The sequence below is a fragment of the Achroia grisella genome, unplaced genomic scaffold (genome assembly GCF_030625045.1).
Source record: "Achroia grisella isolate CSIRO2021 unplaced genomic scaffold, CSIRO_AGI_Agris_v1 utg544, whole genome shotgun sequence".
Lineage (NCBI taxonomy): Eukaryota > Metazoa > Arthropoda > Insecta > Lepidoptera > Pyralidae > Achroia > Achroia grisella.
Window position 1 is genome coordinate 476,891 of NW_026712929.1, and position 18,221 is coordinate 495,111.

The 18,221-nt window shown below is 29.4% G+C and overlaps 1 protein-coding gene across 1 annotated transcript in view; it reads right to left on the minus strand.

Moving 5' to 3' along the window:
- Window positions 1–13,780: 13,780 nt before the first annotated feature.
- LOC131847949 (peroxidase-like) overlaps window positions 13,781–18,221 on the minus strand; it is a 31,646-nt gene continuing 27,205 nt past the window's right edge. Inside the window, exons 11-13 of the mRNA XM_059197678.1 lie at window positions 15,487–15,688; window positions 15,058–15,166; window positions 13,781–14,554 (exon numbers count right to left, since the gene is read on the minus strand). Of these exons, the coding sequence (XP_059053661.1) occupies window positions 14,476–14,554; window positions 15,058–15,166; window positions 15,487–15,688 (390 nt within the window). The 3' untranslated portion in view covers window positions 13,781–14,475. The remainder of the gene's footprint in view (window positions 14,555–15,057; window positions 15,167–15,486; window positions 15,689–18,221) is intronic.

Genomic DNA, 18,221 nt, shown 5'->3' on the forward strand with positions numbered 1-18,221 from the left:
TAAGTTTAATGATTTTTAATAGAGTTCACACAAGAAAATTCATTTTCCGTGGTTCTTGTTCTTTACTATGGGTTTATATAAGGAAATTTCCAAGGTATGTACAATGTATAGATACATTGTAGTAAGTGTTTTTGTATCATTTTGTATAATAAAAAAAATATTAACCTCGGAATCAAAACTTCAAGGTTAAAAGTTTTCAAAAAATAGTAATATACTGTTGAGGTTATTGTTATTTATGACTTTAATAATGTGGCTCCAAACGTTTCTAAGCAAACGAAGAGAAAATTGCGTCTTACTGTTCATATATTGTTATTTTTACGATTATTACTGACGTAAAGGAGGACAAAGACAGAAAATGAAACTTTATAATAGTCCAAGAGCTCGGAACTACAAAAAGACTTACCCATACCCATAAGCCTATAAATTGGTTTGGTGATGGGTCATTCTGCATTTCATATTTTTAAAACAACAAAAAAATAATAACAATTTAGTGGAGTCATTCTAACGTACGAAAAATAGAGATAAATCGGAGATGGTTTATTTTAAATTATAAACTGAATATCTTCTGTTTCTCACGTCAGATACTCGTGGTCATGGAAATCACGTGCATTTTTTTTTACTTTACAATAAATTAATTAAAGCACATTTATTGTTTAAGAATATAAGTATTGATTAAGGTTGTGCCTATCAGATGATAATAATCTGTTGAGAAACTCTTTTGATATATTTAAAGTTTTCTTGTATTCTCTAATCAAAATTATAAAACAAAAACAAAATTATATTATTTCACTTCACTGTCTACCATCTTACCATTAAATACATTTTTCCAGTCATAAATAGTTTTACTACATATTTCTATAACATAATCGTAATAAGAACACTATGAATTATTAATTAAACAATTTCTCGCCTTACGTTATCTAAAATCCAAATCTAGCTCTCCGTCTATACAAGTAACATCTGTACAGTTTTTAGTTTGGAACAACATACACTAGTTCTGTTACATAGAAAAGTTGTTGTGGAATATTTCTAACAAATACCTAACCTTTATCAAACAACACCACACTCAAGAGATGATTACTTTCGGTTCATTTGTTTTTAACTTTCGACATGCTCATATCTCGCCACATACAACGAAATTCAATTAAGTAAATTAGGGACAGCATGTTGTATCATATTATAAATATGTCTAACAAATAAGCATTTGTTAATTGATACTTACAACTCTTCAATCTAGACTTTGAAATATTTTGTTTCAATTTCTAATATAAGGAGGGTATTTTATTATTTAACTTCGACATCGTTCTGATATAAAACTTTACCTCATAATTTCTAAATTTAGAATTATCTTATAACTTAATTATCATGAATTGTAGTCGAATGTTTAATTGTAAAAATATATTTTCATGTAAGTTTTTGTCTCCTTTACTCTAAATCTTGCATTAGAACTTTATTTCAGTTTTTCTTAATATTTTGATCTCTTAAAATGTTAATAAAATAAATTCTACTCTGATTTGTATAATCCCATGTTTCAAAAATAATATTACTCATATTATATGATGATACAATATTTTATAGTACCACCTATGTATATGTATGTTAAAAGTTGACAACGTCATCCTACATATACAGATACAAAAATAAATCCACTTATCTATCAATAGAAAAATATAGTATCTAAAATATCCTATCTTTAAATAAAATATATCAAAGCGGTTGCTTCTTTTATTTATTTTTATACATGCTAGCGACACATGCGATTAATGGGAGCATTGAATCTAACATTGATACGAGATGGACGGACATAAATAAAAAAGGGATGTACTCAATTTCTGTAGCTGACAAATAAGCCAAATAAATATCGGACCTGTTACACTTGTATCTGTTCTTCAATATTTTAGTGCAACACTTGAAACATGATCTTATTAATCGAGACGACAGAATTTTAGTGGATAATTGTCTTGTCGTTTAATGATGTAAAAAAACTATTAAGTATTTCTTTTTTAATGAGGCTTATTTAATAAAAAGTTTTAATACGTTTATATGTAAGATAAATAATACCGACCACTTCAATTTTATACGCCATACTCAATAGACTTTTTATAATACCTACTTTTCAAAAATTGTTGCTTATTACAATTACGTACTCTATAGATTGATAAATCAATTTATTCAACGATAGGGTTCTGTAGAATTGGAGCCTTTTAAAATGTATCGCCTTTGCAAGGCTTTAAAATTTTTGATATCACTTTCATTTACGGGATTATATCTCGGATGTGCAAAATTCAAGCTCTTTTCTACATAAGTATCACTTGCCGTCGATTTCTTTGAAGTTATCTTATTTTTAGAGTATTCCACGTCTGTTAATTCAACTTCGCTCTCTTTTTCGGGTCCAGATAAAAAAATATCATTATCTTTGTCTATATTTATATCTATGTCGGATTGCTTTCTCTGCATATTGTCTTCTGGGTGATAGGGATTTTTGTATTCACCGTATTGAACTGCACTTCTTTGAACAAACTGCACTGCAAATTTTTGTAGTGTCTCAGAAGTAACTAGTTTGTTTAAAAGTTTAGCGATATCGTCTGAATCAATTTCAATTTTAATATTTTTCCCATTTATAATATCAACGAAAAGAAATGATACTGAAATTTAAAAAAAAACATATTTATTTTTTAATATAAATTTTGTAGTATCTTAAATAATAACAGGTTATTTTATTAATGTTTAAGCACGAGTAGATAGGCATCTACTCGTGTGTAAATAGGGCTGTTATTTTTATTCTAACAAATATTTTATATAGCCTACAACGGATAGTTATGAATATTATAAACAAAATAACTAATATTAAAATTTACATTATAGAAGTATTACTTACTAACAAAACACATAACACGTTTCATATTATCTTACGTTCAATTTTAATATTATTCGCTGTTATTCTATAATGTAAACTTTAGTACCGTGTAATTGTAATTTAATAGTTCATAGAATTTATCGATCCTATATATTACAAGTTGCAAATGTTTTAAACTTACTTTACTGCATTTTCAAAGCGTATGTAAGTATATTTAATATACATTATAAATCTGGTGAAATAATAAGTTTTAATCGCATATCCTTATTTGAAATGTAATTGATTCAAATAAATAATGACTGTAATGCTCTAGTGGATTGACTAAATAATTTGACGGTGAATACCCACTTCACACTTGTGGAACACGTAATAATTTAGTACAGTTAATCGATCTGTTAAGATACACAATAAACACAACATGCTGTATATTGTATATTTACATCGACTCGATATTTTTTTGTTTTGATATTACCACAGAATAATATAGACGAGAGAAAAATGTTGATGTTAATGACTTCTCTGTGTTCAATGCGGAGCGACTGAAAGAACTGAATAAAATGGTTTCACGACAATTTTAAAATGACTCATTGGGGTAAAACGAATTTTGACAATATTAATAGATATGTTCAATAGCTATTACCTACGTAATTATTTCGTCCCAGAAGAAATCAAGCTTTGTCTATATGAAACCAATCACATAACTTTGTTTTTTGGATTCTAAGTAGAATATTAATAAGGATTCTAATCTAATTAGAATCCTTATTAATATTCTACTTAGAATCACAACTATTTATAGTTTACCATTAAAGAATACTTCCACTCGTAATTTTATAAGAAACTCTTTAAAAATTGAAATTTCATGATGATATGGTCAATATAATTTTCCACGAAACTTTCTAGCTACAGAGTTAAAAAAACCAGTTTCTTGCAAAGTGCTCTTCCAATTACGCTATTTTCCTGCTAACTTTGCATCAGATGACTAATGTTTTAATTCCCATTCAATGTTCTGGAGTCTATTGTAGGCGTCATTAGCAAAGTTAGAATATAATTAACAACTTATCTAAGTTAGAATATATTACAACTTACAATTGGTGGAGTCATTAAGGTTCTAAGGGAAAAATAAACAATCTTTCACATCTAGTCTGTCCCGCGCAAATACGTCTGCGTTATGTTTTCTCCGTTTTTGTAACATTTTTCTTTGCTCCTCTGGTTGTAGTGTGAGGTTAACCATCTTCGATAAATTCTCTCCAACACAAAAACAATTTTCAAAATCAGTTCAGTATACTCAGAGATTACTCCTTGCAACCTCACAATTTTTAAATTTATTATTATAATAATAATAACAATAAAAAAGTCAAAAGGAAATACGTGCAGAAACTATCCTAAAGTACACTACATATACACACATCTCAAGATGTGTTTTATAATCATTATTTAATTATTTTTCTTTCATACTTGGTCTCCAAATGCAACAATATTCCAACAATCCAAGTGGACTAGTATATTCAGATATATTTTTTTAATTTATTTATAAGTAGTCAACTCCTCTGACTTCGCGCCGTTGTAATTATTACAGTATATACTGTTGGAAACTCCAGCAAAAACAAAAGTATTAAAACCTCCTCAATTATTTACTTCATAATATTCAAATATAGAACGCTGTGTTCTCTAGATTACGATTGTCATTTGCATTTCTGTTCTTCAATATTTTTGTTACACCGCTAATTATATCGATATTTTAATAAATATATATAATTACGATTTAATTTATGATTTGGTATTTTCTAATTATTTACAACGATTACATCCACCCACCTCGTTGAGATTCACACATATACTATTTTATAATAAAATATAACATAATATCCACATGTTTCTACATGATAATATAGCTGTCTATAAATACAAATAATTATAAAAATAGGTTCTGTTATTTTTTAATTCATCCGCTGCAAACAAAAGATCCAATCTTATCATTTCATATTCAATATTATTTTTGATAAGTATGATGTCGTCTAATCTAACTTTTATTCATAATCAGGTAAGTATTTTAAATTTGTTATGCTTTGTAATTGAATTCACTCAAGCATCTTTAAAATTAATCCATGTTAATTAATTCCTATCACGTACTTCATTCAGTGCTGAAACACCTCTCATTAAGGCAAATATCTCATAAGCTTGGCTATGCAAAGGTAATCTTTAACAAATATGTATTGTAGTTATACTTAAATGTACTCGTAATTACTTTATTACACATGCATGATCATTTTTACACGAGTTAATTTCTATACTAATTGAATTTAAAATAAATATTTCTCTTCATTTTAGATAATAATCGCCCACATATATTTGGAATTGATGACAATTTTCTTAAATTCATCCACGCTTTTTTGCGTATATTATTCAACATCAAGTACATTGTTTCCGGAACTACATTTCCTTATTATAAAAATAGATATCTTGTTATAATTATATGTATTTATAGCCATTAGATATTAATTTCTTAATAACATTTCATCATTAATTTTTTATTCCATAATATATTTATTTTATTTATTTAGTTAATCGGGCTTTAATACAAATAATTTTTTTTATAATAAATATGGTAAATATACAAAAATAAAAGTTTATAAGTAATTAAATAGTAAGTGTATTTAGTTCTATTCTGACATCTTGATTCTTTTATTATAAGTTTACTTTTTTATCCCGGTGACAATGAGGGGTAATAAATATTTATATATAACGTATCTATCCGATGATATTTTATAAGCGTCGTCGAACAAATGTTCTGCTTTTCCATATCTTGCACTGTATACTAATAGTATATCACTAGAAATAAGACACTTTTGAACTATTTATTTTTACACTATAATTTGTATTTATTCTGATAATGAAATTGAAGTTAATTGTTATTATAATTTAATTGCCTGAATTTATTTAGCATCTATTCAATCTGAGTTATTTCATTTTAGTTGATTATCCTGTAGACAATAATGATAGTGAAATTTAATAAAATAACAGTAACCCAGTAGAAAGCAATTATCATTATGGAAGGGATTTAAATGGATTTAGTTTCAAATGGAAAAGTTAATGACCTGAGCAACGCTGTGGGTCCCAGCAGTCGTCAAATATTTGGTACCTACTGTATTTATACACTTTAATACTAGTATATATTTTCTGTCTTAGGTAGGGTAAGTCCATAACCAAAGCCTTTTTTAATCGTAATGTCTCTATAGATACTATTCAATCCTTTCAAAATAATCACTTGTATACCGGATAGATATTAGTTATTCCAACAGTAAAAACTAGCTAACGAATAGACAGTTTATACATTGTACGAGATATATTCTGTATGAGGATGGAGTGAAGATGTAGTCTGTGCTAATGATGAGTAATGACGGTACACTAGTGAAGAATGAAAGGATGAGGTTAATACTGGATCAAGTACCTTGAACAAACCCATGGAGAATGAATCACTTGTTTCCATGGTAACCGTATCAGCAATAGCGATATGACCACTAGTCCAATTACTACTATTGTTGCTAACTATCTACTCCCACTTTCTCATAGGAGATAATAGGTGGAGGTGGTAAACCCTCTTGTTATTCTTGCCATTAGTGATTTTGGCGATCTCTAGTGTAAACATTGAGTTTTATTATTTGTCTATCCCATTGCGGCATGTCTAGACTTCTCCTATTGATTAACGAGGTTAAACAACTTTAAATTGAGCCATAATTATTTTTCTTTTATGTCTTAAAGATGTTCTATGTTATATACCTAAGAAAAGTCTCTTCTTTTTCTAACATGGTTAAATTTCAGAAAACTTGTTGTTATTAGTTTCAAATTGAGGTCCGTTCATCCATAACACTTTTCCTTGTTATTTTTTGCGAGAAAAATATGGCTAAGGTGTGTTTAGTTTTAAAAATGTGTTTTAGGTAACGTTTTTAATTCTTTTGTCAAATATTATTTCATGTTTGTAATAAGTATTTTTACATGTAAACACGCTGTCTGTTATTTATTATATCTAATATCATAGTAATTTGAAGAATATTGGATGATGTAACTTTTCCTTGCTATATTTTATGATGCATCAAGTCTAATACCCTGTACTCTAAAGTTATACACTTTTATCTACATTAGCGTACAATATAAATAATCTGTTTAGATTTACTTACTTTACAAAAGATATAAACTCACAAAGAACATTGTGATGTACTTACCCAAGAGGATTTGTAACTATTTAGATCAAAATAAAGCCGTCCAAGTTAAATAACAAAACATGTCAACAACTTTCGGGTCTATTTACGTCTAGCCTGTGAACGTTTTGTTCTAAATATTGGAGTACCAGAAGAAAACTTTTCAATTTTATCCATTGCACTTATCCAAAGTTTGGGGCCTGAACAATGTCGCCATTCTTATATTATACGCTTTAATTTCAATCAAACTCAAATTCAATTTAGTCGAACTCGGCATTCCCAAGTTTTCTCTTAAAATACTGATAACTTATTTTTTCTGTTTTCCATTTCGTCTAACAACTCGTATTTTACTAATTGGGTGTATCAAGATATGTTTTATACTCAATTCAGTTAAATAATATTCAATTATGTACTTGATTTCCGTTGTGATAAATAGGTATATATATATATCATATAGCATCAAACTATTGAAACTCATATCATATCGGTACAAAGTGGCGAATAGAAACAAGTAAACGATAGTAGGAGAGAAACAGTTTTTCTAATCCCATCTTAAAACTTTCAATACCCACACAACACACTATTAAACCAATGACAGGTTCCAGACAGATCTCCAGGGCATCAAATGTTTGAAACTAATTAAAGTGTTTCAAGCTATTTCAATCTACTTGTTCTTTAGAACTTTATTAGATAGTCTAATAAAGTTCTAAAGAACGACAAAAATAATTTTAAACTGACGCGGTCATTATTTATATGTATAATTAGTAAAAATCACGGGATCTTACCACGTTTTATTTCGGCAGTGTGATCGCGGGTAAACAGTTACCCGTGATCATGGTGGTTGAAACACTGCCGAAATATCGGGAACTCATCAAATAAATATAAAACGTGGTAAGATCCCGTGATTTTTACTAATTATACATATAGACAGAAATAGTACTAATTTGATGTTGATTTTCCATTGTAAAATAATATGGTTGTGAATGTTATCTACTAGTAACAGTGTCACGTTACATAGTAGTTTCAAGTCAGTACCAGACGGAACAAAATTAATTAACTGAAGCTAAGCCCTTGTTGAAATTGCTCTGCTTTTCTAGTGACCGTCAAAAGCTCTACCGTCCTACTTTCGCCTGCTTAATGACGGTTTCGGTGGTCAAGCAGTTTAGCGCATTACTTCCTATAGTCGCTGGTTCGATTCCTAGCATGTTACAAACATTTATATTTATGAATATGTTTATTTGTATTGGTCTCAGTCTTTTTGTACATATATCTTTACTATCGCTGAAGGTACTTCAGCAATGAGAAGTACATTATCTCGAACCTTTGTGTTGTATATTATATTTTCTTGCAATTAGATAACGGGATTGCTTGCAATTATATTTTAATTATAAAATGTACAGAAGAAAGAAAAAACAAACAAAAGAAATCGCCTGGAGATCAATATAGAAAAACAAAGTAGAATGTATATTTCTCTGTTGATTATTATGCAACATATGTATTAGTCTCATTAGATATTATTCATATATTTAGTATAGCTATACTTCAAAAAGGAGCTGAATATATAAGGAACAAAATAAAATATTCATGACAGGACTATTATCCAATGATAGAGGTGGGAGCTTAGGGACGTTTAGTAGATTGTTTCAGTTGTAAGCACTCTTGCCTACATTTAACTAAGCGTATAACAATTCAACGTATCAGGGGACAAAATGAAGCTCGTCCTTGGAATTGCATGGTTAAACACTGCTATGTAATTGCAAAAAATGTTAATAATGCATTTTTATTTCACTATTTTATGTATTGCTGATTAATGTTAAGGTTTAAGTATGTATGTATTATTTACCATATGAATACTGGCTGTGACCGCGGTTTCACCCGTGTTAAATTTCAATATAAAATATAACCTATATATTGTTCTGAAGCATAAGCTATATTACTGTAAAGTTTCATCAAAATACATTACGTTACGTATCAAATTTACAAATTTTCGCATTTATAATGTTAATAAGATATGACAATGTGTAATATCATATACATTAATCACATAATAATTATACCGTTTATAAGATTAGATAAGATTAGATTTTTTGTAAATCTGTCTAGTGATCTATCTTGCGAATGGGTAAATAAAGTATTCAGGGATAATTTATTTAATAGTTCTACAATCATATCACATGGTCTATCATAGGTACATTTATTAAAAATTAATTCCTAGTGGCTTAATTGAAATTAAAGTGTGAATAAAAAGGTAATCCAAAATTATATTTCTATTTGTTGTTTAAATAGGACATATGTTATGTCCATGATTATAAACACGAAATTTCATAATTATTAGTTGAATCGATAAGGTGTCAGGAACTAGGGTATAATAACACACATCACAATTAAAACAATTTATACTAAACTATTTACAATGAGAAAGCATCTAAACCAATATTCTATCAGAAAAAGTCCCAATGGAATGCGGAATATATACATTCCGTTATTTTTCAATCAACAGATAATCCGGTGATGCTATACATTCTGAAAGTCCTTAGTTATACGACCCGTCTGATCCCAAGTTGCTTTCATTCATCAACTCGAAGTGACTTTGTCGAGAGCGTAACCAAGTATAAAAAGGACATACTACGTACTTCGTTGGCTAAGCAAAACATACACACTTAATTGATGATTAATTGTTTCTTATTTGCCAGTATCAATTATATTATGTACATAATATGAAGGATAAGTATATTAAATAAGTAATAAATTAATTGTATTGGCCCTATCAGTTTCACTGGACAAAAATAACTTCAAAACTCTATTTTCCACACTTTGGAGGCGTCTGGGAGGCGGGCGTAAAGGCAGCCAAATATCATTTAAAGAGAGTTGCAGGTAATATTTCCCTAACCTTTGAAGAATTGTCCACTCTATTCACCCAAATAGAAGCTATTCTTAATTCTCGACCTCTTGCTCCTTTATCTTCCGACCCGTTGGACCTAAATCCTTTAACCCCGGGGCACTTTCTTATCGGTCGACCACTGGCGTCCCTGCCTCATGCTGCTGCAGAAGAAGCTAATTCCAAGTTCTACATGATAGAGAAACTGCGATTGCATTTTTGGGAACGCTGGAGCAAAGAATTTGTTGCTGAGTTGCAGCAGAGAACAAGGTGGAAATCAGGAACCGGAGATCCTAAAGTAGGAGATATGGTGCTGTTAAGAAATGAAAACATACCACCCCAGAGCTGGCGGCTGGGTCGTGTAACGAAGCTGCATCATGGTGCAGATAACATTTGTCGAGTGGTTGATATCTACACTGCGAGAGGAACGATACGGCGAGCCGCTCGTTACATTGTAAAATTACCTGTGGAAGATACTGAAGAAATTGAAAGTTAACTCTTTCAATGGCCGGAGGATGTCCACGCCTAAAATGGAGACAAGGTTGGCAACACTAAAAGTGTTGTCTTTGTTTCTGCGTCATTGTCATAATCTCTCTGGAAAAAACGCTGTGAACAATAAACGATTAAAAAACTTGTAGTTTCTTTATATCAAGTAAATGATCGCAATGATCATATACCAAAAGGCAAAAATAAACTAATTCATAATTACAAAAAAGGGTAGTAATCGTTCATTTTGGAAAATTTCTTGGCACGAAATCATTATCATGATTTGTTTAAAAAATAGACGAATAACGTATATAACGTACATTTTCAGTTTAATAACGAGCAGATTCAATGTATTAATACATTTAAGGCACTTTCGGAGATTTATTTTCATTTCTCTATTTTCTACAAAAGTTAGCTTTTTATTTTACAGGTGGTACTTGCTTGATACCTTTTTTATCGAGCTTACATTTTTATTTACATTGCCTTATTATATTTGATATTTGTCTATCATTGGAATTCGGATTGGAAATCCAAATCGAATATTTATCCGAGTTAAAAATCTCTATAAGATTACTCTGAAGGGTCTCCCCTTTATTTAATTTTGATTGCTTGGTGTTATAATCGCCAGAATCAACCGTTTCATTAATATTAGCTTAGAAGGACAGACGCGTTACAGTCCTCGTGGTCATATATTATGTAGCAACTGTAAAAGTATTCAGTTTGAACTTTGACTGTTTTATTTGTTAGGAATTAATGAATTTTAGGCTATATCTTCTTTGTCAATATCTATTTTATACAAAGTGATGATTATTTTTACAGTCAATAATGTGTATGCATGAATTATTGTGTATACGTATTTATTTGACGGCCTCGGTGGTCTAGCGGTTGGGCACACCGCTTTACTTCCGATGGGCGCGGGTTCGATTCCTCGGACGGTTCACACATTTATATTCATGAGTATGATTGTTTTTATCGGTCTGGGTGTTTTCGAAGTCCTGCTTACTGTGGTACTAGATGGGGCTATGTTAATTATCCATGTGTTATTTCAATATATGTATATATAAATATAGAGATTTATTATTATAGATATATAAAATAATAAATATATGTATATATAATATTTAATTTTGGTTTTAGATAATAGTATAGTAGTAACAAATTACATATTATGAAATATTAAATTCCATATACAAAAGTCTATGTCTGACCGATGCAAGGTGAATTTCCCTTTACGAGATAGTAACTCGGGAACAATTTCTCCTGTTAGTTTTTTTAGTACCATGCTCCACAACATACTGATCAGAGTGTAACTATCGATCACTTTATATAAACGATATCTGGATAAACGAAAAGTAAGTAGACTAACTGACAGTCTACTTACTTTTTGTTTATCCAGGGTTCAATCCTCTTATTAATTGTTTTTGATGATATATTCAATATTTTTTCTATTTGAGTATTTGATAGAATTAGTGCTAATTGGTGGTTTGTGTTCACACACTTAAACTTAAAAATGTAAAGTAATAATAAAATTATTTAAAAGAACAACACACAAGTTTCTTGCTCGTTCTTCTTGTGATGAGACAGCTTTCCGAATGAGCGGTAGATTAAAAAAATGTAATGATTATTCAAAAGTGTATATGTAATGTAAGTTCATTTGAATAAATGATTTTGTATTCTATTCTATTCGTATTACATAAATATTTGTATTTATCTGCGTGTATTGTTGCAGGTGTTTTCTTTGTATTCAAATATAATGATCTAATTACTTTATGTATATTATGTATGTATTTATAAAAATATGTATCGGTTTTATAAAATAAAGCCTTTTAAAACAAATATAAAATTTTATTTACATTTCTTACATACAATATAGAAAGCATCTCGAATGTTTATTGTTTCATTGTTATTTAAATAATATGATATATCTTATACTATAATCATATCATACAATTACATATATTTATATATGTGTATATTGATTATGAATTAATATCGACAATACAAAATGCGAGTTTTATTAACATTTTTTACATTGTCTGTTTTAGTCATACATCTGTTCACACTCCATAATAAAATCATAAAGGATATAAATTAAAAAAATCCTCTGTGATATTATCATTTCAAACCACAAATAGAAATTAATACTACTGGGTTAACCCTTTATTATTATCATCTTACATTATATTATCATTAGAATTTATTTCTGTATTAACGTATAAATTTTAACAAACCAAAGTTAATTTGTGGTACCTACACCTTTCTCATTTACAATAAGAAGTAAAGATTTTTCTAGAAAAGACTGACAATGTAGTAATCAATAGTTTTCTGACTACTAACTAAGTTATTGTACTAGAACCTTATCTATCAAATGGAGATATACAATTTTCAAAGATATAAGTAGCGGCAAGTAATAAAATATTGCATTAACTCTAATAACTCAATTATTATACTTTGAAATTAAACTTTGATATAAAAACTTTAGAGGGGATTGTATTATTTTGGGGCTAATGGAGTCTTTTATTAAATCTACCATATATTTTGGTAAAAGTAAATGTTGCTATTACAATCGGCTAAACCACTAGCTTCAAACCTAATTATTAATGTAATGAGAGGTCGATTTAATTAAAACCGAGTTAAAATCCAGTATATTATATCTACAAAGAGTTTGCTTAAACACCGGTCGAAAATAATTAAAAATATAAAACATGCTAAATTAAGTGTTGTATCAGATGTTGTACGTTTTTTAAGCTACTAATTAGATACGATAAAATGGCTAACGACCAGGTAATGGAAAGTGTTTTACGTATAATAGATATGACATCCCCTTGGTCGTCTACTGTAGCTAATGTAGCAACACTGTCGCTCCAAAGGCTTTATTTTTATCCTAAACGAAAGCGCTACCTAAAGTGTTGTCTTTTTTCACATCGTCTTAATTATATGAACCTCACCGTATTCTGTGTCATTACCCAATAAAAATATATACCTAAATATCAATTAAAAATTTTGTTATAGTTTTTTATTGATATACTCGTATTCATGTAATTAAAGTTGGTAAACATTGAACATCGGTCGATTAATAGACTACTTTAATTAAATTGTCGACCACGGTCTTTTATTATATTTATTAAATAAATCGCACTATTATTTTCTTCACTATAATGGCGGAATATTGAACTTATTACAATCAAATCAACCAACTTACTTAAGCTTCCAAGGTTCGTTAAACTAGACGACCGCCCTTTGGTTATAATAATTGATCTTTCAGAATACGCGGGCCCATATCGATTTACTCTTGTATTTAATTATAATTCTGTGAAAAAATAAACCTAGTATTATTCTAGTATATATATATACTCATAATAATAAAATGTTCTGTACGGTTCCTAGTTCCTTTTACTGAGAGATGTTATAATATATTTATTTTTTTATGTTTGTAAACAGTTACCAAAACTATTTTCACTCACGTACCTATATCCATAGCATGGGCATCTGTTACATCTATACATATTATTCTTACACACTATCTGTACATAAAAATAAACTTGGCTTTAAGTAAAAAAATATTAATAGTAGTGACCATAGACAATTTCAGAGATAGATGATGCCTTGATTTATATGAAGACTAATTATGCAAAATTTTCAAATTTACAAATAACAATTCACAACTGTTTTGCTAACGCTTTGAATTCTTTTGTAGAGACACAAATCTTGTGTTCTCAGAATTATGTATTTACAAAAATAATGTTTTTAGAGAAACAATTTACACACAACGACGCAATTTATATGTGAACTGAAATTGCGACATCTATGGAATCTATGTACAATGTAGTGATAAATTAACATGAACATAATTTATAGGATACAGTTAACCGATAGTTAACAGTTAATGGTAACCGTTATGATTATAATATCGAAATATATTTGTTTGTAAAATATGTATCTAGTATGACTATTTGTATTAAATATGAAACCGTATCTTTATCACAACTGTAGATATTGTACACAGTGCGGTAACTTCTCACATAAATAAATAGGTTAATTTTTTTAATACGTTTTTATTATTTCCCATTTGATCTAGCGTCTTGCCATAATGTTAGATCAATGAAAGGTAAATGTGGGCACGGTGTCAGCTTATTTCTGTAACAAAATTAAACATAAGTAAGTTAAAATTAAAAAATAATAACCACAACATAAATTGGTCAATATTATTCTCTTTGCGGTATTACGCAGTTAAAATATTAAACATCATTTCTCTCCTCCAATAGGTAAACACGAATAAAAACATAATAATGAAATCATCCAGTGTTCTAGCTAAAATGGCATAAGACATAAATAAAAATTGTTTATTTTAAAATATGATTAAAAAATAAATTTTATTTCTGTAATCATATTTTAGATGATTTCTTCTAAATTTTTGTGAAAGCATGAATGCAACTCGATCCAATATGTCTGTGAAATTATTCAGTACTATATCATTCTCTAGAATCAAGATGTAATGCCTTATTACATCTTGATTCTAGAGAATGACTACACTACTGTAACACAAATTATAACATACATTTTCCAGAAATCAAACAATATTTTCAAATAATCCTTCACACTATACTATTACAGAATTACACCGAAAATACAATACATACCCTTGATTAATCTGTTGGAAGGCTTTTGGTTGCATAACTTGAATGCCATCTACATTGTCGCACATAATCCGCGCCATCGAAGCACCCCGACGGATTGCATCTAATTGACCTGATTAATACAAAAATTTACTTAGTACCATTTTCATATAGAAAGAGCTCGTATTCTATCAGTGAACGATAAAGTCAGAATTATTTTATGAAATTATCGTGCTAACTATAATCTGACAGTAATTAATAATGAATCATTCCCCTGTAAAAGATATAGCGATATCAAATCAAAAATTAATCCGAAAAATAGATGTAGGCACGCTCCCGCTAGTTTGTATATATACTCAGCGAAATATCAAGTGTTACGTTCACTAGATCATAAACAGTTATCTATGTCTCTGACTATTTGAATACAAATAAAATACATAATATGAAACTAACTTGGTGTGAAAGCAGTTACAGTATCCACTCCATTCTCGTAGAAGTACCGGTCACCCACTCGTGTCCTATAAAACTGCTCCGTAAGGATACAGAGGAAGGTAGGTCCAGCTTGAGCTCCTGGCACATTTCTCTCCAACGAACCGCCCACAACCAGATCGATATCTTGAGGGGTTTCATATGTTGATTGGAGAACTTCTACATTCTGTTGAAAAATATAATATTTATTTATATTTATACTGGTTGTAGTTAAGTAAGAGTTTAATTATTGTGTATTATTAAAATGTCAAAATTCTGAAAATAATGTATTACTTCAATTAAGTGTTTTAGCTTGATATCGCAACATCAGTCGATCGTTTTACTTAATTAAATATTAAAAATAATTTTACAACCAATCTTAGAAAAAATGTTACAAATTTGTTGTTTGAAATCACTTTCAATTGATAAATTTAAATTATGAATTAATTATCCTTTCAATTTTAATACAATAATTATAGATATTTATGCCATAATTTATAGAGCCGACAGGCTCTTGAGATTAAAAAAGAAAACAAAAATGATTCTTCTATTACTTCATTTAAATTTTTAATCCCGAAATAAAAAATTTTAAATAAAGTTTGTAAGTCAGAATTCCAATGAAAAAGTATCTAGTCAACATTCCCGTCTGGGCTTACGAGAAATTAAATTTAACATTCGGTTATTAATAATATTGAAATTTCAGTAAAGAAATATTATTATTATCACGACAATAATTACAGCAAGCAAACCAAGGAGCAATATTAGTCATCGACTGTTGATATGACGAACGTGAAGCCCGACTTGCTCATTCCGCCTTTATTCAACAGAGTACCTTTGAATAACCTATCACTGAGCAAGTCTGCTACCATTTTTCGAATAAAATGCTTAATTAGTGGAATAAATTAATTCATGTATTCATAAATAAAAAAATGGAGGCTATACAACAGTACAATGACTAAAAATACTCAAATATTCATACTAATATAAGTTCTTTATAACTGGGTATCACCCACATCTTCGTATGCTTTTTTGATAAATGATACTTTCTACTTAATTTCTATCAGAGCTGTTTAGTCGAAAAAGCCAATAAACATACAAACACGACAAACAGATTTTGAAAGTTATAATATTATTATGGATATATAATTAAGCAGTATAATTATAACATTTGCATCGTTTACAAATTGCATGTCATTATTATCTTTTTTGCGACATTTCTCCTGATATTTGGACGCAATAAGCTGCAAACATCATAATATGGGCCAACCCGTAAAAAGATATGTAATCACGGCAAATAGCATATTACAGGATATGAAATTTACCGTAATTTTGTATATATTATATAATGTGTACAAAATTAACGTTATAACGTAACGTTATAATAATTATTATTATAACGTTATCAAAGATATTTTTTGAAAATGCGGAAGAGTAGGTACCTGTGTTTCCGTCCGACCGTTTGTTATCTATTCACAATTAAACGGCTTATCGTAAAATTTGACGTGAAGATTCAAATTTTAATTAAAAAATGAACGGAGTCCGGGGTTAACAGCTAGTTTCATATAAAAATGAAATAGATAATACTTGGTAGGAAACATTGGAGTGTACAATTTTAAAAGGTTGTGTTATTGAAGGTACTAAGTTCTACTTCATTGGTGTTTTGATCCCATTATCCTCAGGCGTAAATATCCAAATAAAATTATATTTCAAAGTAAACTCTATGTAAACATAGTAAATATCTAGGTAGGTAGAGAACAGAGGGTGTTCAAGTGAAGGTGTATTTAGAATGAAACGTGTATCGCCTAAAATATTAGGTTGTTCGGAAAATAATTTCGTTTTTTCCTAACTTAGGATTTAATTGTATTTTTTGCACTCAACTTTACACTTAAGCCGTATAATTTTTATATTCAAATTCAAATTCAAATTTTAAATTCAAAAATCATTTATTCATGTAGGACATTTTAGCCGCTTATGAACGTCAAATTTTTACATTATAATTTTATTCTTTCCCTACCGTCCAGTTCGGTATATAGATCCAATTGAGAAGAACTGGCAAGAAACTCAATTGAATTACTTTTTTTTTAAAGCCAGTTTATTTACAATGTATTTTATATAGGTGTCTATGTCTAACATTAAATGAAAATTCAGTGCATGAACAACTATTGCCATGCACACTCGTCATTCAAGTAATCGTTTAGAGCTTTGCTCAGTAAATATGATTTAACAGATGTTTTGAATTTATTTAAGGGTAATTCCAACATATCCTTTGGTATCTTATTGTAAATTTTTATACCTATTCCCATAAAAGACCTATTAACTTTTTCTAAACGATAGCACGCAAGAAATGTATCAGAGCCAACATTGTCCAGGTCAACTTACATCATGCTATGACAGCAACAGCGGTCATAGAAAACCTCTTCCGCAAAAACGACCTGGACCTTGCTCTGATACAAGAGCCATGGCTCAACAAGGCCACGCCTTTAGGTCTCAATGCCTCAGGTAATATTCTTTTTAATACCACTGGCACTAAACCTAGAGCATGCATTCTTTTTAATAAGAAACTAGATTTTCTGACTGTTCCAGAACTATGTACAGATGATCTAGTGACAGCCTTCGTCAATTTCCCTGGATGCACAGGGTCAAAAGTACTGGTCTGCTCTGCATACCTACCTGGACATGATGAAAACAACAAAATCATCAAAGACCCGACAACCGGCCTA